This window comes from Bos indicus x Bos taurus, chromosome 18 (assembly GCF_003369695.1).
Source record: "Bos indicus x Bos taurus breed Angus x Brahman F1 hybrid chromosome 18, Bos_hybrid_MaternalHap_v2.0, whole genome shotgun sequence".
Lineage (NCBI taxonomy): Eukaryota > Metazoa > Chordata > Mammalia > Artiodactyla > Bovidae > Bos > Bos indicus x Bos taurus.
This window is the reverse complement of record NC_040093.1, coordinates 8713784-8737643: the sequence shown is the minus strand read 5'-3', so window position 1 is coordinate 8737643 and position 23860 is coordinate 8713784. Positions and strand designations below refer to the sequence as shown.

The window sequence follows — 23860 nt, the reverse complement described above, 5'->3', positions numbered from 1 at the left end:
TATTCTCCCCTACAAGCCTCTGCTCCTTGAGAACTATTTGTTTGCCCAGATGACCCCTGACAGCCCTGTTCCTGGCTGATCACTTCCCCTTCTGGTTCTGCCTCCCCTTCTCAAGGGTGTGCTGGTCTTAGAGTCCCAGTCCCCAGTTGGTGTCCCACCCTGGGCCCAGAGTGATGGGTACCTGGTGGAATAACATCTGATGAGGCCCAGAAGGATGAGTGTAAAGAGGAGGACATAGCCCAAGATTGACCACGTCATGAGGAAGTTCAGGAGCAGTGTTGACATGGTGACATCTTGGCTAATCTCTAGAAGAAGAGGCATGGAGGTCATGACCGGCCATTCGCTCATCCCTTCATCCACCCACACATCGGTTCCTCGGAGACTCACGAGCCCCTACCACGTGCGAGCACTGTTTCGGGTACTAGGGGCTCAGCAGTGAACAAAGCAAACTTCCTGCCCTAATGGGACTGGCATTCTAGCTGTGAGTTAACTGGGAATTCTAACTGGTGGACAGTTGAGAATTAAACATAGAGACATCCAGATTCACAACAGGCAGCAATAACTGCTCTGGCAAAGCTTCAACCCCCGTCAGGGGAGAGAAAGTGCCAGGGTAGGGTGGGCTGCATGCACAGGGTCATGAACTCTTTCCAGGGGGATTCATTCACTGAGCTCCAACTGTGTGCCAGGTGCTATGTTAAAAACACATTGGTGATCAAAGAACTTGCCCAGCCTCTGTCCTCCTGAAGTTTAACAGTGCAGCATGTGTCAAATGTCATGAAATGAGGCATCATACATACACAAAAATTGTATCATTCGATGCTTAGTAAATAGTGCAGAGTGACTGAAATAAATGTCTCCAGCCCCCATTCAGCGTCCACTCATGTCATTCTGAGCCAGGCTGACAGCTCCTCGTGCCTGCAACCCCATCGACTAGAACCCTCACTACCAAACTGCAAAGGGGGAAACTGGGGCTCACAGAGGTGACGCTGCGGCCCCTGTTCACGCAGAGGGGCAGCAGCAGAGCTGGGATTTGATCTTAGGTCACTGGACTCCAGAGCTCCTGCTCTTCACGGCCCTGCATGCCTGCTCTCTCCCAAGCCTGTCCATCCTTCTCCGTGGTGTAGAGGATCAGACGTGAGGTCCCTGAATAGGTGCCTCCCCCACGTGCAGACTCCTTCCTAACCTGCTCCAGAGGCCACACCATGGACAGCTCCCAACGTCCCCTGCACCACCTCCCCTGGCGTGTTCCCACTTCCTCATCTCAGAGCAGCCCCGCGGATCTGTGGAGGGCAGAGGCTGTGGAGGGCAGAGGCTGTGAGGTCAGACGGCCAGGGTTTGAATCCTGAGTCCTCTACCTATTAGAACTGGAGCCTTGAACAAAGCATCCAAAGTTTTTGAAGCTCCATTTGCTCACTTGTACAGTGGAGGTGATGGTAATAATGGCCACTTACACTGTAGGGAGACTGGAGGGTCACCCAGGTTAGAATGGTGGCTGCTAGTGTAAATGCTCAGTCAGTGTTGGCTGATCCTGCATCCCTGGAATTCACTCCAACTCTGACCTGAGGACTCCGGGGGCCTCATAAAGGAAGCAATCTGGACTTGGATCTGGGAGGTTGGGGGGGCTTCATCTGACCATCGTGAGGATGGTAACACACAATGAAGAGGGCATTTCTGATGACAAGCACTGCCTAGGCAGAGGCATGAGAATGGCAGGATTTGGAGAGAGCAAGGGGCAGCTGCTGCACTCACTGGGCATGTGGGCCTGGACCTGGACTTCATCGTACAAGATCTCGTGGGTGGCAGAGTTCTCCGGGATGCACCTGTATCTGCCCATCTGGTCCCAGGTCAGACTTAGGAGGGTGATGTTCTTCTCTGAGAAGCTCAGGACAGAGATATTGTGGATCCAGTGGTACTTGATTTGCGGTCTGCCATCAGAAAGATACTCCATCTTCACTTGGGAGCTGACCTCAGCAGGCAGGATGCCCTGGTAGTTAACAGGCATGCTGAAGATTATTGCATAGGAGGGTCCATCTGCAGAGACAGGGCAGGACACCCGGACTATGCTTCTGACCTCTGGGGGTCCTGTCTCCTCTCAATCCACAGGAAGTCTCCCTCTTACCAAGGGTATCCCCACTCTGCCCCAAGTGGATCCCCAGACCCACCCCATGAAGGCAGGTGGGCCAGCATAATGAGAGTCATCACAGTGTCTTCTGTTATGGAGACTTACTACAGGCCAGCTATCTGGCTGCCCTTCATGTCACAATAAAATAGGTGTAGAGTAGAAGCAGACAGGCTTCTTTGGTGGTTCAGAATGTAAAGAATCCACCTGCAATGCAGGATACCCAAGTTCAATCCCTGGGTTGGGAAGATCCCCTGGAGAAGGGAATGATAAACCACTCCAGTCTTGCCTGGAGAATCCCATGGATTCCATGGGGTCGCAAAGAGTATGACGAGACTGAGCATGCACTCAGTCCCTTCTTTACACAAAAGCTAGATGTGCGTGCATTCATAGTATTTCTTGTCTGAGAAGTAGGGATTAGGGCCCTCAGTTTAAATTGAGTGGACCGGGGTTGTGAGCAGTGAGGATAATTCTGAAGTCCAAAGCTTCAAACAGCCAGAACTGGGATCTGAAGCCAGGACAGCTGTCTTCACGGTGTCTCATGCCACACTCTCTGCCTGTTTTGTCATGATGTCCCTGGGAGACCCTGAGCACTGCAGCAGTGAGTCGTTGCTCCTGATCCTTTTGATGATGAGGGTCTTAGTGTCTGGAGAGATGGTCACGCGTTCAGAGCTGGACACCTGTGTGTAGCCTACAAACCAGTAGACATTCGTGTCGTTCGTCTGGCAGATGGCAGCCACGGAGTCTACATTCAGTCCTGCGTAGCTGGTGTTGACTGAGATGCCTGGGATTTCAAACACTGGGTGAAGCAGGAAGGAGAAGATTAGGGGTTGGATCTGCCTCTCCAAGCTCTGTTCCTCTCCATAGGGGCTTTCAGAGCAGGCTGGGAAGAAGCCCAGAATTATAAGATGGGATCTAGGATCTCGGGGCTGAGACAGACAGGGAAGCAAGGAGTGGGCGCAGGTAGTCGAGATGCAGGCGATCCCCTGAGCCTGTGGTCCTATGGGCGGAGCCATCCCTATAGCCGTTCATTGCAAAAATGGTGAGTTCTTCCCATAGGCATGTTGTCATGTGGTTCTTTCTATAAAACTTGGATCCTCCATCCATGGAACCACGGGGTCGTATGGACTGAGAAATGGTCTGTGCTCTCCATAACAATTCCTCCTACTCTCTGAGTCCCATTCCCTTTACAAATACTTCCTCTAACCTTACAACAGACCACACTATCTCAGATTCTACTGACAAGAGGATCAGAGAGGGAAGACTACGGCGATTTGTTATATACAGAGTCAGAGGTAAGCAAAAGTCTTTCAGTCTTCAAAATCCACACTGTCCTGCCCTAGCCCTGTGGAGCCCCCTGGAGGTCGGTGGAGTAGACAGAATTCCAAGATGACTCCATGATCTCCACTCCCTACTATAACCCCTGTATAATCCCATCCCCTCAATGCCGGTAGAACTTGTGACTTTCTTGTAGCCTATAGAAGATGGCGAAGGGGGTGGGCTGTCACTCCCATCATTGTGTGCCTGTGAGTGCTCAGTCACTGAATCCAACTCTAGCCTGCCAGGGTCCTCTGTCCACAGGACTTCCCAGGTAAGACTCCCCAGGCAAGAATACTGGTGTAGGTTGCCATACCCTCACCCAGGGGATATTCCTGACCCAGGGATTGAACCCACATCTCCTGAATTTCCTGGATTGCAGGTGTATTCTTTACCCATTGTTATATAAGGTTCCTTCTCACCACTCTAGAGAGAGATACTGTTTTTGACCTTGAAGAGACGAAGAGCCATGATGTGAAATCCTATGGACAGAGTCACCCATAAGAACATACCCCTGGCTGACACTTTGTGAGTCTCAGCACTGGAAATGGCTGAGCCATGCCTGGACTTCTGACTCACAGAAATGAGTGTTCTTTTAAGCTACTAAGCTTGAGGCTATTTGTCCTATTTGTCACGCAGCAGGAGATAACTAATACACTGAGAGGGAACTTGGAGCCCTTGAACATGGTGAGGGTCCTGTCTCTGGGGAGAAGCTAGACTATGATCTACCAAGACTCCGAATGTCATCTGAGGGCAGGTGGAGACTAGACACTGTGAGCTCCAAGGAACACCACTCCCCAAACCTCCAGATTCAACTCAGTGCAGTCGGGCAGTGGGGCAGCTGCGCACTCACCTCGAATCTTGAGCCAGACATTTGCTCTCTGGGTGTCATTGATAGCGTCCACCCGCACGGTGTAGTTCCCTGTATCATTTAATCAAGACTCCTTGATCAGCAGGGCACCTGTAGGGGACACTCTTTCCCGGCCACTGTACCTAGGCCCATTCTGCTGGGAATGAGATGTGGTGTTGTAGCTGATAATAAGATTTTCCTCAGTGTCATTTGTACCCTGGTGCCAACTATACTCCTGAACATTTTTATGGGCATTGTTGAAAATCAGGAGGCTCCGGTATCCCTTCAAACCTGTGAATGGGTCTGGGCTGATGTACATTTGGCTGGAGGCCTGGGTGATCTCACAGGCCAGCAGACTGGCTGAGGAAGACAAACAGAAAAAGACACACACACAGAGGTTTATACCCACAGGTGACGATCCACAGAGACACTGGTGAATGGGTTTCTAGCTCCGAAGGACCCCCGACCCTTCTCCTTCTCCCCGTCACCTCAGCCCCTGCCCTGGTCCATTCTTTCATCATCCTTTTCCAGGCTGGCCGCCTCTCGGGATACTCAGCCTCCAGCCCATCCTCACAAGTCAGTTTTGTGAATCCTTACAAAGCCCCACAGGTGATCCTGCTCTCCCTCTGCTTATGTATCTTCCATGGCTCCCCAGTGCTCTCACACTCTTAGAGAGTGAACTGGTCTGTAGGACCCAATGTAGGCTCTTTTTGAGTCACATCTACCCTACTTTACCACCTCTATTCATTCACTCATGTATTCATTCATTCATCAGAAGACACAGCATCCAGGCTGTGTGTCCCAGTCAGACATACAGATCTCTCTTGACCAACTTCACTTTCTTCTGACTTGGGTTTTTGCACATGCTCTTCCCCATTTCTAGATCCCTGGTGCGGGGAGCGAGCTCCGCCCCTGGCAAAGGTCATGAGGAAGGAGGCTTGGCATACGCAAAGGCGGGATCAAGCCTCAGGAGTCTCCCTGGAAATTCTCGAGCAATCTACCCCCCAAACCAGAGTCTGCCTACTTTCTGCTTTGTGCTTTCACCTACACCTCTGACTTTACGGGGGGCTGTCCCCCACTACCTCTCTGAAAAAAGAGTTAGCTTACAGCTCCAGTAAATAATTCTTGGGTGTGACAGTGTTTCAACCTACAAACTCCTTTGGAAATCCTCTAGCCTGCCTGAATAGGTTTTTCCGGCCACATGTGACTGTTCAGAGCCTCCCAACTGTGAGAGGCAGGAGATGTTCTAAACTGTCTAAATACAGATTCCTTTGAGCAGTTAAAAGATTGATAAGAAATTGTATTGGTGAAGGGATTTTCACTTGTTGGGCCAATGTTTGCTGCTAAGTTTCCGTATCCCTTACCTGCTGTGTCCCTGGCAGTGTATTGATTAATATAATTGGTGTAAGTAGTAGCTTTAATGTTTGTAACCTGTTAATTCTTTTTCTTGTTATAGCCCACCACACCTTTGCTCTGTAGGAATGCAACTTTATCTAATGCTTTTGGAGGGTGGCTCCTGACCAATCACCTTTAGAGAAAAATAAGTTTTCTGAAGAAAGGGTCTTAAAATGTTAACAAGCCTCCGGGCCAGAAGATGATGCAAATCACCTAAGCTTTTGCATATGATAAGTTTGCAGGAAGAAAGCCTGGCTTGCTGCAAGACTCTACCCCTTCCCCCATTATCCTCTATGCATAACTTAAGGTATAAAAACTACTTTGGAAAATAAAGTGCGGGCCTTGTTCACCGAAACTTGGTCTCACCATGTCGTTCTTTCTCTTACCTTCTGGCTGAATTATTCAGCCTCTTTTCTCCACTGAATTTCCTCACTGAGCTATCCTTATTCTATTACTCTTTATATCCTTAATTAACATTTAATTAAGCAGTTGTTTCCTGATCCTCGCCGACGCCGTCCCCGCTTCGAATTCCCTGGATCCACCGGGGCTGGATCCCGGCACCCTGGCACCCTAGCTCTCTCCTCCCCATGTCCATCTTCCTTGTTGACTCACTTCTGTGTCCCCAGCTCCCCAGAGGTCAGGGTGGAACCCAGCAGGAGGGCTCAGAATGGTTATCTGGGTGGATTAAACTCCCCCAAGAGGATTTACACTGTCTTGATTTACCATATAGGTTCAGTGGCATGAAAATGAATGGTGGTGGGGATCTGTTATCTGGGCAGGCATCTGATGCTTTGGGAACCTCTTCCATGGAGGAGGCAAAGATAGTGAAGACCCCCTCCCCTAGAGCTCCAGGTGTGAACTTTAGAGGTTTTGGAGGACAGTGTACATGGCCACCAGGGAAACATGAGAGTGGTCAGTATCAGGAGGAAGCAGAGTGTTTTGGGGGAAAGTGAAGGATTGGGAGGGGTCCTGCCAGAGAGGTGGTGGAGGGGATCAGGGCAGAGGAAGTCAACCCAGAGGAAGTGATTGCTGGGATTCAATTTCATCATGCTTTGTGGTGGGTAGAGATGAATGCTATCTGTGTGTGTGTGTGTGTGTGTGTTGGGCAAGCTGTGCCCAAGTGTGTGAGTTCATGAAAGTTCTACTGAGGGTCCTGGGTCACTCCCTTCTCCCCCTGCACCCCATATCATACTAGCCTGACTCTCTTACCCACAAGGACTAGTTTTCTCCAGAGTCTGCACCTGGGTCTAGAAAGGTCCATGAGTCACTCTGGTCCTCCTGCTGGAGGGATCTCTCCAGGGTCCCAGCTGCTTCCTGTGCCGTTTTACAGACCTGTGTCTTCTCAGGCCCTGAAGTGTGGTCTCCACCCCCTTCCTGCTCAGAGATGGACTCTAAATCACATGGTGGGAGGGGCTGGGGAGGAGACACTCTTCTGAGTGGCCGATTATCTTTAGGACTTGATACCCACAAGGAAGGACCTGGGACATGTGGCAATTTACAATATCAATGACCATTATGTGGAATTTTTGATATCCCAACCTACTTTTCTTAAAACAGGATTGGACCACCTGTGACCAAAAAGAGAACAAACAGCATCACTCATCACTTGACTTTACAAGGGTTTTCAGTCACTACGTGCTGCAGTCTCCCACCAACAGTGCACCCTGAGAGGAATTCAGGATGAGGTACTCTGTGCTTTGGATAATCAGGCCCAAGATGCATAGCTCAGGAAGAATTTCAATGACCCAGACTTCAGCATCAGTCATACTCAAAAAAAGCTCTAAATGCATTAACTTGGTATATCTGTTCTTTGTAATGAGCAGTGATCAGTTACTAAGATGTGTGCTTGATGATATATTTTCCCCACCCACCAAATGCAAATACACACTGGCTCCTCCCCTTTCTCTTTGGAGCCATTCCTCAGAGCTGTCTCCCAGGCTACAGTCCTCAGGAAGATCCTGAATAAAACTTAGATACTCTGTGTTTTGCTTTAAGTGGACAGCCTTCAATACAGTCAGCCTAACTTTTCACCCTGGTTTCACCAACTCATCAGTTAGTTCATATGCTTATAAGTGAAGGCTTGCCAGTGACTCCACCACTGAGTGAAAGCCACTAATTGGGGAAAGCCTGAAAGGTCTCTAGGATTACTATGGGGAGGCCAGCCTGCTAATTTAATATGTGGTCAGGCTTGGGCAATCACTGGGCCACTTCATGTGATTCCTAGGGGTTTTCCAAAGCCTGTTGATTGGACAAAATTCAGGCTTGCATGCAAAAATCTAACAAACCTGTTTATTGATGGGGCCCACATGGGGTCTCACTGATAAGATGGCTCGTTATGTCAACCTCGCAAACAAAGAATAAAATCACAGCGATCTGTGAGACTGACCAAGTTGCCCAAATGGCATCCTGTTATCTCGCTGGTGCCCATCTTCTCAAAGCTGCAAGACCACCAGATTCCAGACCTCCAGCTACAGACCATCCCTTCAGAGAATTTTTCATTAGTGGGGTATAAGAAGGACTCCATCAGAAAGGGAGGACGCTGGTTCTCCTTAAGAGCCACTCACCCTCTCTTTTCCCTCTAATAAATTTCCCTTTTCTTGCCTGACTGCCCGGCTTGGTCTCTTTTTCTCTGCACTTGCCTTACATTTATGACTATCACAATCAGCTTCAGGGTATTTTAAAGGATATTCTGATCTTTCTTCAGATGTTGATTCCAACCAGGTAGCTTTTAATTCTATGTTTGCTAATGGGCTGAACTGGGACCTCTCTTTCTCATAAAAAGGACCAGGTGGTAAGCGCTGTCGAAGATTTAGCTAACCTGGAAAAACAGCTCTCTCACTCTCTAGAGGAGCTCCCTAAAAGGAAGACCCCCCAAATTCTTCATCTTTAACTCCAGTCATTGAAGATCCCTCAGTGAATGCAAGACCTTCTTTGTTTCTGCTCTTATTGCAAAACAAAAACAAAGACAGGACATTGGAAAGGACTATCATAAAGTAAAGGTCTTAAGGCGCTTTTTTCCTCCCAGTTCTCAATGATGGAGTTCTGAGGAGCTATAGGACCTCTTTCCCCTTTCTCCTTCTTCACTGGTTTGAGAAACATTTCTCTAGATTGGGAGTAAATCTCTCTGGTCCCAATTCACGCAGTAGACACACTTCTGGTGCTCGACCCACTACCATAAAACCTCCCCTGCCTTGAGCACTAAAATCATCCAAACAGTGGGGATCTCCAGTGAACCCCAAGAGATTCTTGCCTCTGAACCTGCTCCCTCTGTTTAGACCTCTGAGGTGCTCATCCTTTCTCCTTTGATCCTTCACCCTTCTGGATTTATCAGGTTGAGACTCCTTAAAGAAGTATCATGCTGTCTTATCTTTCTCCCAAAGGGGAAAATAATTCTAGAATTTGACAGCAGCCAACCAAGCGAATTAAATGACCCTCTGACATCTTTTCTTTGTTCCATCCCTGACAAAGCTAAAGCTGAACCTGGAAACACTGATCAATTATCTCTACGGAATCAGCTACCCTCCTTACGGGCAAAATCTCCAACTGGTAAGTCACAGTACACCTCCCACCAAAATCCAATGAACTTCCCTGGTAGTCCAGTGGTTAAGACTTCACCTTCCAATGCAGGACATGCAGCTTTAATCCCCAGTCAGGGAGCTGGAATCCCACACGCCTCGACAGTCAAAAAAATAAACCATGAAACGGAAGCAATGTTGTAACAAATTCATTAAAGACTTTTAGGGCCTCCCTGGTGGCTCAGGGGTAAAGAATCCACCTGCCAATGTAGGAGACACTGATTCGATCTGTGATCTGGGAAGATCCCACATGCTGGGGAGCAATGAAGCACAAGAGTCACAAGCACTGAGCCTGTGTTCTGCAACAAGAGAAGGCCGCTCAATGAGAAGCCAGTGCCCCACAGCTAGAGAAGCCCCCACTTACCACAACTGAAGAAAAGCCCATGCAGCAGTGAAAACCCAGCACAGCCAAATAAATAAAGTTTAAAAATATATAAAGACTTTAAAAACTCAAATAGATCTCTCAAAATCGCTTTTCAGAATTAATATCCTATAAGAAGATCTTCAGTGTTTCCCAGGTGGCACGTTCGATCCCTAGGTTGGGAAGATTCCCCAGGAGGAGGGCACGGCAACCCACTCCAGTATTCTTGCCTGGAGAATCCCTTGGACACAGGAGCCTGGTGGGCTATGGCGCATAAAGTTGCAGAGAGTTGGACACAACTCAAGAACCTTGGCACGCACGCACAAGAAGTCCTTCAAGGCTTAAAGACCATCATAGAAGATTACAAAGCTCAAAGCCCTTGTAACAGTCCCTGTTAACACTGCCATTTTGGCACTGAGGATGAAGGTCTGTCCCGCGTCTTCAAGGGATAAACAGAACTGCTGAACTTTGACACTGTTATTCCTAACGCTCATATGTTGTGGGCATCCCTTCCAACCATAAGTAAATTCTTTACTGTAATTGATTTATGAGTATAATCTTTAGTGGGCTTTCCTGGTGGCTCAGCTAGAACTGGTTTCATTCAGAGCCCAATTCCAGTTCACTACAGGAGCTAAGGGGCTTCCCAGGTGGCGCTAATGGCAAAAAACCTGCCTGCTGATGCAGGAGATATAAGAGATGCGAGTTCGATCCCTAGGTCTGGAAGATCCCCTGGAGGAGGAAAGGGCAACCCACTCCAGTACTCTTGACAGAAAATCCTATGGACAGAGGAGCCTGGTGGGCTTCAGTCCATGGGGTCCCAAAGAGTCAGACATGACTGAAGTTGGACAGCATGCACGCATGCAAGAACCTAAGAGTTAAAAGCAATGAGACCCTCAAAAGGCCCCTTCCACTTGGGAGGTGCCTACAGGTTTGGAATTCATTCCAGCCTCCAGAGACTCACTCTCTTGCCCTCAAGCAGACCCGGAGCTGGACTGATCCATTCTGTCCTGGATTCCTTATAATTTGGAGCATCTTGTTTGAACCCTAGCCAGGAGCCTGAGGTTTCCTACCTCATCAGACTCTGAATCAGAGACATCTGATGATACTGGGGAAATGATTCCCTCCAGAAAGACCTACTAATACTACTACTGAGTCCAAGCTCGCTCTGCTCACCACATGAGAGGCCAGTGAATTGGAGACAAACCTGCAGAGGCAAGGGATACAGCTTTATTCAGAAAGCCCGCTGACCAAGAGGATGGCAGACTTAAGTGTAAAAATAACCCTCTTATTGGAGTCTGGAAGCCAGGATCTTTTACAGATCAGAGACTGGGGCAGGGGGAGGTGAGGAGACAAAGTAAAAAGGTCATTAATCTTCCAAATATCTCCTAGAATGGCAAGCCTCGGGCAGGGGATGTGTTAATTTCTTCCTTCCTGTAGCCATCCACAAGTGGACAGAGTCCTGAACAAGGGCTCTTCAGTTTTAACAGTTAGGCAGAGGGGCAAGTTCTCTGAGGCAGGCCATTATGTATGATCATAATAACAAAAGTAACGAAAGCAAGTCAAAGAGACAGTCCCAACCTGGAATCAGAATTAGCTTTTCCCTGCGACAATATTGGATATGGCTCCCCTTAGCCAGTCCCAGAGCTCACCTGGGGGCAGGTGGCAGCCAGGGAAGCTGTCTCATAGAGTCCTTAATCTCTTTCTAGAGCTCAGCTTTGTTCTTTCTTATCGGAAGAGCAAAATGTCACAGCCCCTCCCAGGGAAAATTTCTACCAGGTGCAATAAGCATGTGTGCGTGCTAAGTCACTACAATCTTGTCCGACTCTTTGCGACCCCATGGACTGTAGCCCACGAGGCTTTTCTGTCCATGGGATTTTTCAGGCAAGGATACTGGAGTGGGTTGCCATGCCCTTCTCCAGGGGATCCTCCCGATCCAGGGATCAAATCCAGGTCTCCTGCATTGAGGACAGATTCTTTATTGATTGAGCCACAGATGTTAATAAATTTTCATCTCCACCTATTTTTTAGGCCTGGAGAGCACCAGGAATATTAACCTGGGCCCTTTGTGCAACTGCAAACAGGCGGAGCCCTAATAACTCCCAGCCGCTGTCCTCCTAGACCTGCTAGGCAAAGCCCCATCACCCCAAGTGCATCAGACTAGCAGGGGGAGCCGTGGAGTTGGGAAACTCGGCCACCCTGATCTTGGTCAACATGGTAACCCACTCCAGTATTCTTGCCTGGGAAATGCCATGGACAGAGAAGCCTCACGGGTTACAGTCCATGGGGTCGCAGAGAGTCGAACACGACTGAAGTGACTGAGCACGCAGGCAAGCGATGAAGAGTAGTAACTCTGATACATGCCCCGGAGTGCCTTGCTCCCTGGTATGCAGGGTGTTGTGGTTTAGTCGCTAAGTCATGTCCGACTCTTGTTGAAGGAGGAAACAGAACAGGTTCTATCTTGAAAGCGGGACTCCATCTTGGGCCAGACTGTGGACTTTGAGCTATATGCCCCCTATCTATGGAAACAACATACCAACTAGAAAACCAGGCCCCGGGAAGGAAGAGCCCCAGGGCTCCCGGTCCCCTAAAAGAATACCCTAATTATCTGTATAACCGAATAGAATCATACATTCTATTATGCTTGTTGGGGTATGACCACTATTGATAATTGTCCACTGTTAACTACCTAGGCTTAAGGCATATGAATCAAGAGTAAACTTTGATTGTATCTTTCTTTTCCTTTGTTCAGACTAGTTTCAGGGAATTTGGGGAGGTGGCTTTAGGCATGTACACTTAGAGTATATAAGGTTTTCACAAAAACTGGTTGGGGTCCTTGGCTAAGAGGAGACTCTGCCTTGCACCCGCCGGTGTAATAAACTGCACTCCACTATCTGCGATGTCCTTCTAAGTGAGTTTGTTTCTCGAACACGTGGCTACAACATTGCGACCCCATGGACTGTAGCCCACTAGTCTCCTCTGTCCATGGGATTCTCCAGGCAAGATACTGGAGTGGGTTGCCATTTCCTTCTCCAGGGGATCTTCCCGACCCAGGAATCAAACCCAGATTTCCTGCATTGCAGGCAGATTCTTTACCTACTGAACTATGAGGGAACTCCCTGGTACCAGAGCAGGTTCCAAAGGACAGGATGCAGAGCCAGGAGAGGCGGCAGCAGGTCCCAGCTTCCCAAGTGCCTTGGGTTGTTCGTTGCCCTCTCTGGACTGCAGCATCTCTCTGAAAGATGGGTAAATGAGCACCATCTCCCAAGACTGCCAAGCTGCCATAAGAGAAGGTCTGAGGTTCCTCTTCTGCATGCATGCACGCATGCACACACACACACTTCTGTCAGGACTTCCTCTTGCTTCACAGGGCTATTGGTTCCTTGAAAGAGGGAACCTAGATATCAGACAATCCCAGAAAAGAGCTTGGCCCTTCCCATTGCCTCTACTGTGCCCACCTGATGAAAAGAACTGACTCCTTGGAAAAGACCCTGATGCTGGGAAAGACTGAGGGCAGGAGGAGAAGGGGACGACAGAGGATGAGATGGTTGGATGGCATCACTGACTCGATGGCCATGAGTTTGAGCAACCTCAAAGAGATGGTGAAGGACAGGGAAGCCTGGCGTGCTACAGTCCATGGGGTGCAAAATCAGACACGACTGAGTGACTAACAGTTTCACGTTCACTTTAGGAGGCTAAAGCTTTCTTTTACAAACAAGAGGCATGGGATGTGGGGCGGTCTGTCTCTGGGAAAGGCCCTTAGGGTCTTGGTCAATGTCAGCTCCACACCTGGAAGAACTGAGGACCTCTAGGGTCTGGACTAAGTCCCAGTCACTGGATTCTTAGTCGCAGCACTGTTGACTTTGGGGCTGGATGATTTCTGTTGCAGGAGTAGGGGCTGGGGGTGGAGTATAGCATGTTAAGAAGCTTCCCTGGCCTCTGCCCACACCCATCAGATGCTAGTTTCACCCAATATCCAAATGTCCCTTGGAGTGTTGGGGCAGGGATAAGAATAGTCTGCACAACAAGGTGACCCTCCCTGGCCAGGGCAGCAGGACCCAGCCATCCAGACATCTACCACATCCCCCACCCCACATGCCTCTGAGGTCTGCAGATGCCCCTGGCAAACTCATTACAGGTCAGGAGGCGCCTCCACCAAGGTCCAGAGGTCTGGAGGTTCATAAGCCACATTCCTTGTCTCCACTGCACTACTGGATGGATGAGCCCCAGATGGGGTCAGGACAGGGGTCCCCTGCTTGTCTGCTCCTCTCTGGGCAGGTCTCTGAGGTCTCTGGGCCCAGTGGTGTCCTGTCTGCTGTGTGTGGAGCGGGGGGAGCTCTGGCTCTGAAGTTCCTCTTCTATGAACAGAGTCTCTTGCTCCTCCCCAGCTTCCCATGGGTCTCCCCACAGCCCTACCTCCCTCTCCCTTCACTTCTCTTTTCACACAAAGACGCCCAGACACCCTCCGGCTCAGACATGCCGCCGCAGCTGCTACCGCTGCTGTGGGCGGGTGAGTGGACGGTGGGGCAGGGGTGGGTGGGGCTCGGGCTCGGCTGATCCTTGATTTCCCCCAGGGTCCTTGGCTCTGGGTCCGAATTACTGGCTGAAAGCACCGCGGTCCGTGTCGGTGCAGGAGGGCTTGTGTGTCCGAGTGCCCTGCTCCGTCTACTATCCCAGCGACTTCCACAGTGGTTCTACCCCTGTTCACGGCTTCTGGTTCCGGGAAGGGGCCGAAATATTCGTGGATGCCCCCGTGGCCACAAACAAATTAGATCGTGAAGTTCAGGAGGAGACCCAGGGCCGATTCCACCTCCTCGGGGACCCCAGGGACAACAACTGCTCCCTGGAGATCAGAGATGCCAGGAAGAGTGACAGAGGTTCCTACTTTTTTCGTGTGGAAAGAGGAAGTATGAAATGGAGTTACCTGTCTGAACTGTTCTTCTTGAATGTGACAGGTAAGCAGTGGATCTAGGAGAGGTCACAGTGGGGGTCATGGGGGCCCCAGGGCAGGGCTGGGGTGGGGGCCCCTCCTGGGAGGCGCTGAGGGTAAAGCAGGTGGGAGCTCAGAGGTAGGGGCTGCCCTGAAGCCTGACGCTTCTCTTGGGGGGGTCACACCTCAAAGCCTCCTCCGGATCCACCGTCTCCCCCCTCCTCTCACCAGCCCTCACCCACCAGCCCCACGTCCTCAGCCCCGGGGACCTGGAGCCTGGCCACCCCGGGAACATGACCTGCTCTGTGCCCTGGGCCTGTGAGCGGGCCACGCCGCCCATCTTCTCCTGGACGTCAGCTGCCCCCAGCTCCCTGGGCCCCAGGACCCCCTTCTCGTCGGTGCTCACTCTCACCCCACGGCCCCAGGACCACGGCACCAGGCTCACCTGTCAGGTGAAGCTCCTCACAAGCGGGGCGATGGTGGAGCAGACCATCCTGCTCAATGTCACCTGTGAGTGAGGGGTGAGGATGCCGGGGGCCTGAGGGTGTGTCGGGCAGGGGGGCGAGGCTGCGGATTTGTGGTACTCTTGTCCTGGAGGCCCGGCTGGGGAGGGGGCTAGAGGGACACAAGGCCTGTCCCGCCTGGGTTCTGCAGATCTGGGTGGGGCGGGGAGGGGATGACTACACTTCCATCATCCCGGTCCTCCCACTGAGGAAGGAGATCCTCTCTTCCAGTCCAGGGTGCTCCACAGAGCCCAGTGACCAGAGACTTCCAAGGAAACAGCACAGGTAGGAAGAAGGTCCCCTCCTGGGCTGTCAGGAGCGAGGCTGCTTCTGGCTCAGGGCTGGGCTGGTCTCTGCTGGTCCCTGCCTCACTCTGGACCCACCCCAGTGACCAGAGCCCCCTAGTGGGTGAACCCAGTGGTCCCTGCCCCTCCTCTGTCTCCATGGCCACTGTGCCCAGCTGTCCACACTAGCCCCTCACTCCCCTGGGACTTGTCCACTTCCTCCTCTGCTCCCCAAAAGCAGGGCGACATCCACAGGGCAGAGCCCACCCCTCAAAGCCCCTCACCACCCATGACCTGACTCCTTCAGCTCTGCAGTTTTTTTTTCCTCCCAATAGCTTGTGACTTATGCATGTTTTGATGGATCATATATTTTGAAAGCGTTTTGTTTTCACCAAGGCCCTATATGGTGAAACCTTTTGATCTTTGCCCGTACCAAATGAAAACTGGCATCTCTACATGGCATTGCTTATTTAAATGCATTATTTTTATTGAGGAAAAATCAGAGAAAATAAAATCGACCGTTTTAGCCAGTTTAAAATAGACAATAGTTGGCTTCGAGAACATTCACGATGTTGTACAAGTCTCACTACTCCCTAAACCCACCCATCTCAGATCTTCATCATCCCAGAGAGAAGCCTGGTGCCCGTGAAGTAGTCACTCACCACACTGTCCTCCCCAGCCCTGGGCAACCACTGACCTGCTGTCCGTGTCTATGGATCTGCCTATGGGGGACATTTCATACAAGTGGAGTGTTACAAGACTGTGGCCTTTTCCATGTGGCTCCTTTCGCATAAAAAACCACTTTCCAGGATCATTCATTCATTGTGTATCAGTATCAATTTCTTTTTGTCTGAATAATATTTCATTGCATGGATGGACCAGCTTCTGTTTATCTGTTTAGCAGTGGTTGGACCTCTGCGTTGTTTCTACTGTGGGGCTATTACAACGCTGCTATGAATGTTGCTATAGTTTTTTGGGTTTTGATCACTGACTGCAGTTTTCTCAGCCATTTACCTCGGAGTGAGATTTCTGGGTCAAATGGTAGATTCTACATTTAAATTTCTGAGGAAATGTCAGCTGTTTTCCACACTGACAGGACCATTTTACGTTCCCACCGTCAATATATGTGGGTTCCAATTTCTCCAGATCCTTGTTGATGTTGTTATTTTCCTTTAAAACTGCAAAAGAAATTTGGGTGTGAAGAAATATCTCATCATGATTTCAATTATGTTTATGGAGTGAGTAATGATGTCATTCCTTTTTTAAAAGGAAATTATTGGTCATTTGGAGAAATCTTTTTATCCATTGTTCCATTTTTTTAAATTGCAATGTTTGTCTTTTTGTGGTTGAATTGTAAGTTTTTTAAAATATAGGCTGGATACTACATACATATCGGATCTATGATGTGCAAATATTTTCTCCCTTTAAATGGGTTGGCTTTTCACTTTCTTAGTAGTGTCAATTGATAAGCAGAATTTTTCATTTTCATGAAGTCCAACTCATGCATTTTCCACGCTTTGCGCCCCCCACCCACCCCCCCCCCCCCATTCAACTGCTGGAAGGTAAGGGCATGGGGATGGGGTGAGGCGCAGGCACATGGGGTCTGGCATCCAGTGAGTCAGGAAGGCCTGGAGTCCTCGTGGGAGAGGAAGGACCCAAGATGAGGTCCAGCTGGTGAATTTGTCCTCATCCCACCTTCCTGCAGGGCAGTCAGGGCACGTGGCAAGGTGGTGCTGAAATCACTAAGTGGCCTCTTGAGGGGGCTCCAGTGAGCTCTGGTTCTTTATGACTCAGCACAGAAAGGATTCATCAAGAGGCAAAGTCACAGATAAGAAATGATTTATTAGAATAGGACGCTGAGGAGGCTTACAGGCCAATTTTCCAGAGGGTGCCATGGCCCAAGATCTCAGTGGTTTACAGTCTCATAAAGAAAGGAAAGGTGGAAACAGGGAAAAGATCACCTCCTTCTTCATTCTTGAGTAGATGTCACATTTCCTCACTAGCTCCCCTTCCACATCATGCTGGGGAGTCTGCTTGTCCCCACATGGTCCAGCTGGGGCTGCCGTGGCATCATGGAAAATTCACATCTCAGTACACTGAGGGTCTTTCACTTTTAAGGGTCCTCTCTCCATAAATTATTATTTTTTTATGTGTGCAGACAGCACGTCCTAGGGCTCATTAACTCACCGAGCTCACCGGGCAGGGTGTGGGGTCTCATGCCACAGTCATTGTATCGTTTGGGGCCACGTCTCATGCTTCACCTGCATGGTTTTGTTGCTAAGCAAGACTGCTCTCTTGAGTCACCATTAACTTGCAGGGTCTCTCATACTTTTTTCTTTACCTACGATCCTCTAGTGGGCTTAACGATTTAATCACCTACTTTGTTCATTTACTCTGTCCCTGCCAGTCCTGGTGGCCATCTGGGAAGCAGCTGTCAAGATCCCACTTCTCTTCCTCTGCCTTCTGGCCCTCCTGTGAGCACTGCCCCGGGAGAGAGGAGGGGTGGGCAGGGCAGGGCACAGGGGGCTGCACCTTGAACCAGCACCACCGGGGGTGGGGCAGGGCCAGCAGGGGGCTGATGGGAAGGGGGGGGGTGTGGAGTTGGCAGTGCTTAGGGTTCCCCTGGGGTATGGGCTGTCCTCTGTCTGGCATCAAGGTTGGAGATACCTGCTGTGCTCTGGAAGGTCTGTGGGGTCAAATGACGTTTTCCACCTGTCACCCCTCCTGCCCCTGAACAAGGAATGGGGGATGGGTGAGTCTGCAGCCCAGTTGCACCCTGTTCTGGCCAGAGTGAAACAGCCTGGTCTCTTCTTCTCTCAGCGTGAAGTCCTTCAGGAGGAAGACAGCCAGGCCGGCAGGGGGCACTTCAGATGCAACCGCCATCCCAGGTTAACCCTTCAGGTGAGCGATGCAGGCATCTCACTGCCCAAGATCACACTGCACACCTCTCCCAGGATGGCCTTCAGGATTGCCCGGCTCAGCGTGGCCAAAGAAGAGCTGCCATCTTCCTCTCCAAACTCACTTCTCTGCTTGGCTCCCTGTCGCACTGATGACAAGGCAGCCTCTAAGGCCAGAGGTTGGGGAGGGGACAGGCCTTCCCTCCTCTGGGATCCAACAATTCACTAAATGCTGTCCATTCTTCCTCCTAAGCACAGCTCATCTTGAAGTCCGTCTCCTCCCTGTCCTGACCCTGGTCCTTCCAGCAGCCTCATCTCTTCATTGAGTCACTGAACCGATGCATCTTCTGCTTCCTCTCCCTGGGAGACACAGCCCTCCGGTCAGAGGACTCACCAGAGAGTTCTCGTCCCCTTCCCGCACAGTCAGAGCAGCTTAGCTTTGTTTCCTCCCCACGCAGGGGATGGTGGGGCCCACACTGCAGGCTGGATTCAAAGCCCTGGTGGGCTCTCACCTGCTGACTCTCCACCCAGATTACCCCTCTGTCTGCATCTCCCAACATCTCCACACCCAGCCTGGTCAGAATCAGGGACTCTGAGACTGTATGTGCAGTTCCTTCTCTTGAAACACCCTTTCCTCTCCATCCCTGCCTCTCTGAGTCCTCAGCAACCTTCAGGCTCAGTCTTCAACATCACTGTGTGTGTGTGTGTGTATGTGTGCGCTTCATTGTCTGGTTTTGGTTGGAAGAGCGACATACATTTAATTATAGATTATTCATAAAGTATTACTGCATATCTACTCTAAGCCATCTAGTTGTAGGTGCCCAGCGGGCATCAGTGAATACAACATCAAAATTCCGTGTCATTGGGACTTCCCTGGTGGTTCAGTGGCTAAGACTGCCCTCCCAATGCAGGTCAGCTGGGTTCGATCATGGGTCAGGGAGCTATATCCCACATGCTGAAACTAAGAGTCCACATGCTGCAACCAGAGATCCTGCATGGGGCAACTAAGACAGCTAGATAAAAAAAAGTAAATAAATATATATATATTTTAAAATCTGTCATCAAGCATAGGGCACAGATTTGTGGTTGCCTAGGGGAAGGCTGGTGGGGGAGGGATGGACTGGGATTTTGTGGTTAGCAGATGCAAACTGTGATATATAGAATGGATAAACAGCAAGACCCTCATTCTACTGCGTAGCACAGGGAATTGTATTCAACATACTGTGATAAACTATTATGGAAAAGAATATGAAAAGGAATATATATGTATATATAACTGTTAGGTAGTTAGAATAGGAAAAAGGAGTCCAGAATGGCGGTGACTAAAAGACAAGGAAGGGAAAAGCCCGTGAAAATAGAACAAAGGAAGGTCTGAGGCCCAGAGTGAGGATCTCAGGTAGCACAAACAGCACTCTTGGCTAGCCCAATTTACATAAGGCAGGCCCAGGGGGAGGAAAAAACATATAAAAAAAGGAGCCAAAGGGCCTGGGGGGCGGGGTTCTCTTCTGCACACGCGCATGTGTTCGTTCTCTCTCTCTCTCTCTCTCTCTCTCTCTCTCTCTCACTCGCTCTTCTCTTCGCATCTTTTGGGGTTGGCATGTGCTCACGCCTCAAGGATGTATTTTCCTTTATTTTCTAAATAAAGATGAGCTGTAACACGGAGCTGTAACACTGATCTGTCCGAGAGCTAAGACACGGTCTGTCTGAGGGCTTTAACGTCCATCGCTTCAAATTTTTGTGGTGATGAGACAGAACCGAGGAAATTACACACTCCCCTGACATAACTGAATCACTTTGCTGGACAGCAGAAATTAACACAACATTTTGTAAATTGCAAATCAACTATGGTGTGGATTGGCATGCATGCTCCATCGTTTCCAACTCTTTTGTGACCCCATGGACTGTAGCCCGCCAGACTCCTCTGTCCATGGGATTTCCCAAGCAAGAATACTGGAGTGGGTTGCCATGGCCTCCTCCAGCGGATCTTCCTGACACAGGGGTCAAACACGTCAATAAAAAAGTTTATTTTTTACAGCTCTATCATGAAGAAGCTGTCCTTCTGGAAACAAAGATACAAACAAAAGGAAAGAAGGAAAAAAAATGAGAGTGTTTGATGGTAATATGTGTTTAGAGAAGCATGACCCAGGGAAAGACCACATGACATTTAGGGGGACAGTTTTGTACATTCGAGAGGTGAAGACTGAGCCAAGACTTGATGATGGTAAGAAAGCAGGTTCTGTGTTCACCTGAGAGAGTTATCCCAAGACGGTGGGTGTGAGGGAGGGAAGAAGGAGCGTTAAAGCTCTAATGCAGCTGTGTTGTGCTGCGGAAGCAGCCAGAGGCTGGTGTGTGACAGCACAGGGAAGAAGGGACGTGGGGAGAAGCTGGGGGGATGCTACAGACCCCGAGGCGGTACAGACTTTGGGAGGGCTTCAGGCCAAGGCAGTATCCAGAAGTCTTTGAGGGGAGCAGTCATATGATCGAACTTTCATTTGACAAGGATCTTCATGAAAAAGCAAATGAAAACCACAATGAGGTATCAATGGCCACCAGTCAAACTCACCAAAAAGTCTACAAGTGGTAAATGCTGGAGAGGGTGTGGAGAAAAGGGACCCTTCCTACACTATTGATGGGAATGTAAACCAGTGCAGCCACTATGGAGAACACAATGGAGGTTCCTTAAAAAAAGAAAAATAGAGTCACCATATGATCCAGCAATCCCACTCCTGGGCATTTATCCGGAGAAAGCTCTAATTCAAAAAGATACACGTAGCCCCATGTTCATAGCAACACTATTCACAATAACCAAGATGTGGAAGCAACCTAAGCATCTATCAATAGATAAAGGGATAAAAAAGATAATAGTCTATGTATATAATGGAATATCACTCAGAAATATTACTAAAATGTAAAGAAATAATGCCATTTGCAGCAACATGGATGAGCCCAGAGATTATCACATTAAAGTAAGTCAAAGACAAACATTACATAAATCACTTATATGTGGAATCTAAAAAATAATACAAATGAATGTATTTACAAGACAGACACAGACTCACAGACATAGACAACAAATTTATGGTTACCAAAGGGGAAAGAGGGTGGGGAGAGGGATAAATTAGGGGTTTGGGTTTAACTTAGGAGTTTGGTGTCTGACTCTGTGTGACCCTATGGATGATAGCCCTCCAGGCTTCCCTGTCCATGGGATCCTCCAGGCAAGATACTGGAGTGGGTTGCCATTTCCTTCTCCAGGGGATCTTCCTGACCCAGGAATCAAACCCAGATCTCCTGCATTGCAGGCAGATTCTTTACCTACTGAGCTATGAGGGAAGCCCCTGGTACCAGAGCAGGTTCCAAAGGACAGGATGCAGAGCCAGGAGAGGCGGCAGCAGGTCCCGGCTTCCCAAGTGCCTTGGGTTGTTCGTTGCCCTCTCTGGACTGCAGCATCTCTCTGAAAGATGGGTAAATGAGCACCATCTCCCAAGACTGTCAAGCTGCCATAAGAGAAGGTCTGAGGTTCCTCTTCTGCACTCACGCACGCGAACACACACACACACACTTCTGTCAGGACTTCCTCTTGCTTCACAGGGCTATTGGTTCCTTGAAAGAGGGAACCTAGATATCAGACAATCCCAGAAAAGAGCCTGGCCCTTCCCAATGCCTCTACTGTGCCCACCTGATGAAAAGAATTGACTCCTTGGAAAAGACCCTGATGCTGGGAAAGACTGAGGGCAGGAGGAGAAGGGGACGACAGAAGATGAGATGGTTGGATGGCATCACCGACTTGATGGCTATGAGTTTGAACAACCTCAAAGAGATGGTGAAGGACAGGGAGGCCTGGCTTGCTACAGTCCATGGGGTGCAAAATCGGACACTACTGAGTGACTAAGAGTTTCATGTTCACTTTAGGAGGCTAAAGCTTTCTTTTACAAACGAGAGGCAGGGGACGTGGGGCGGTCTGTCTCTGGGAAAGGCCCTTAGGGTCTTGGTCAATGTCAGCTCCACACCTGGAAGAACTGAGGACCTCTAGGGTCTGGACTAAGTCCCAGTCACTGGTTTCTTAGTCCCAGCACTGTAGACTTTGGGGCTGGATGATTTCTGTTGCAGGAGTAGGGGCTGGGGGTGGAGTATAGCATGTTAAGAAGCTTCCCTGGCCTCTGCCCACACCCATCAGATGCCAGTTTCACCCAATATCCAAATATCCCTTGGCGCGTTGGAGCAGGGGGAAGAACCACCAGTCTGCACAACAAGGTGACCCTCCCTGGCCAGGGCAGCAGGACCCAGCCATCCAGACATCTATCACATCCCCCCACCCCACATGCCTCTGAGGTCTGCAGACCCCCCTGGTGCACCCATGACAGGTCAGGAGGTGCCTCCACCAAGGTCCAGAGGCCTGAAGGTTCATAAGCCACATTCCTCATACCCACTGCACTGCTGGATGGATGGGCCCCAGATGGGATCAGGACAGGGGGCCCCTGCTGGTAGTTAGAATAGGAAAAAGGAGACCAAATGGCGGTGAGTAAAAGACAAGGAAGGGAAAAGCCCGTGAAAATAGAACAAAGGAAGGTCTGAGGCCCGGAGTGAGGATCTCAGGTAGAACAAACAGCACTCTTGGCTAGCCCAATTTACATAAGGCAGGCCCAGGGGGAGGAAAAAAACATATAAAAAGAGGAGCCAAAGGGCCTGGGGGGCAGGGTTCTCTTCTGCACATGCGCATGTGTGAGTGTTTTCTCTCTCTCTCTCTCTCTCTCTCACTTCTCTTTGGGTCTTTTGGGTCGGCATGCCCTCATGCCTTGAGGATGTATTTTCCTTTATTTTCTAAATAAAGCTGAGCTGTAACACGGAGCTGTAACGTTGATCTGTCCGAGAGCTAAGACACGGTCTGTCTGAGGGCTTTAACGTCCTTCGCTTCAAATTTTTGTGGTGACGAGACAGAACCGAGGAAAATACACACTCCCCTGACATAACTGAATCACTTTGCTGGACAGCAGAAATTAACACAACATTTTGTAAATTGCAAATCAACTATGGTGTGGCGTGGCATGCATGCTCCATTGTTTCCAACTCTTTTGTGACCCCATGGACTGTAGCCCGCCAGGCTCCTCTGTCCATGGGATTTCCCAAGCAAGAATACTGGAGTGGGTTGCCATGGCCTCCTCCAGAGGATCTGCCCGACTCAGGGGTCGTACACATCAATAAAAAAGTTTATTTTTTACAGCTGTATCATGATATTTATGTATCTTCTGGAAACAAAGATACAAACAAAAGGAAATAAGGAAAAAAATTGAGTGTTTGATGGTAATATGTGTTTAGAGAAGCATTACTCGGGGAAAGACCACGTGACATTTAGGGGGACAATTTTGTATATTTGAGAGGTGAGGATTGAGCCAAGACTTGATGATGGTGAAAAGCAGGTTCTGTGTTTACCTGAGAGTTATCCCAAGTGGTGGGCGTGGGGGAGGGGAGGCACAGAGGACTGAAGCTCTGATGCCGCTGTGTTGTGCTGCGGAAGCAACCAGAGGCTGGTGTGTGACGGCACAGGGAAGCAAAGGGACGTGGGGAGAAGCTGGGGGATGCTACAGACCCCGAGGCGGTACAGACTTCGGGAGGGCTTCAGGCCAAGGCAGTATCC

At 49.7% G+C, this 23860-nt stretch overlaps 1 protein-coding gene across 1 annotated transcript; it reads left to right on the top strand.

Annotated features, from left to right (window-relative positions):
• The first annotated feature begins 14059 nt into the window (after positions 1-14059).
• LOC113875760 (myeloid cell surface antigen CD33-like) lies at positions 14060-16769 on the top strand. Its single transcript, XM_027514447.1, has 3 exons — positions 14060-14569; positions 14776-15054; positions 15279-16769. Exons 1-3 carry the CDS (start codon positions 14524-14526, stop codon positions 15518-15520), a joined length of 567 nt encoding a protein of 188 aa, XP_027370248.1. The 5' UTR covers positions 14060-14523; the 3' UTR covers positions 15521-16769.
• Positions 16770-23860: the final 7091 nt, after the last annotated feature.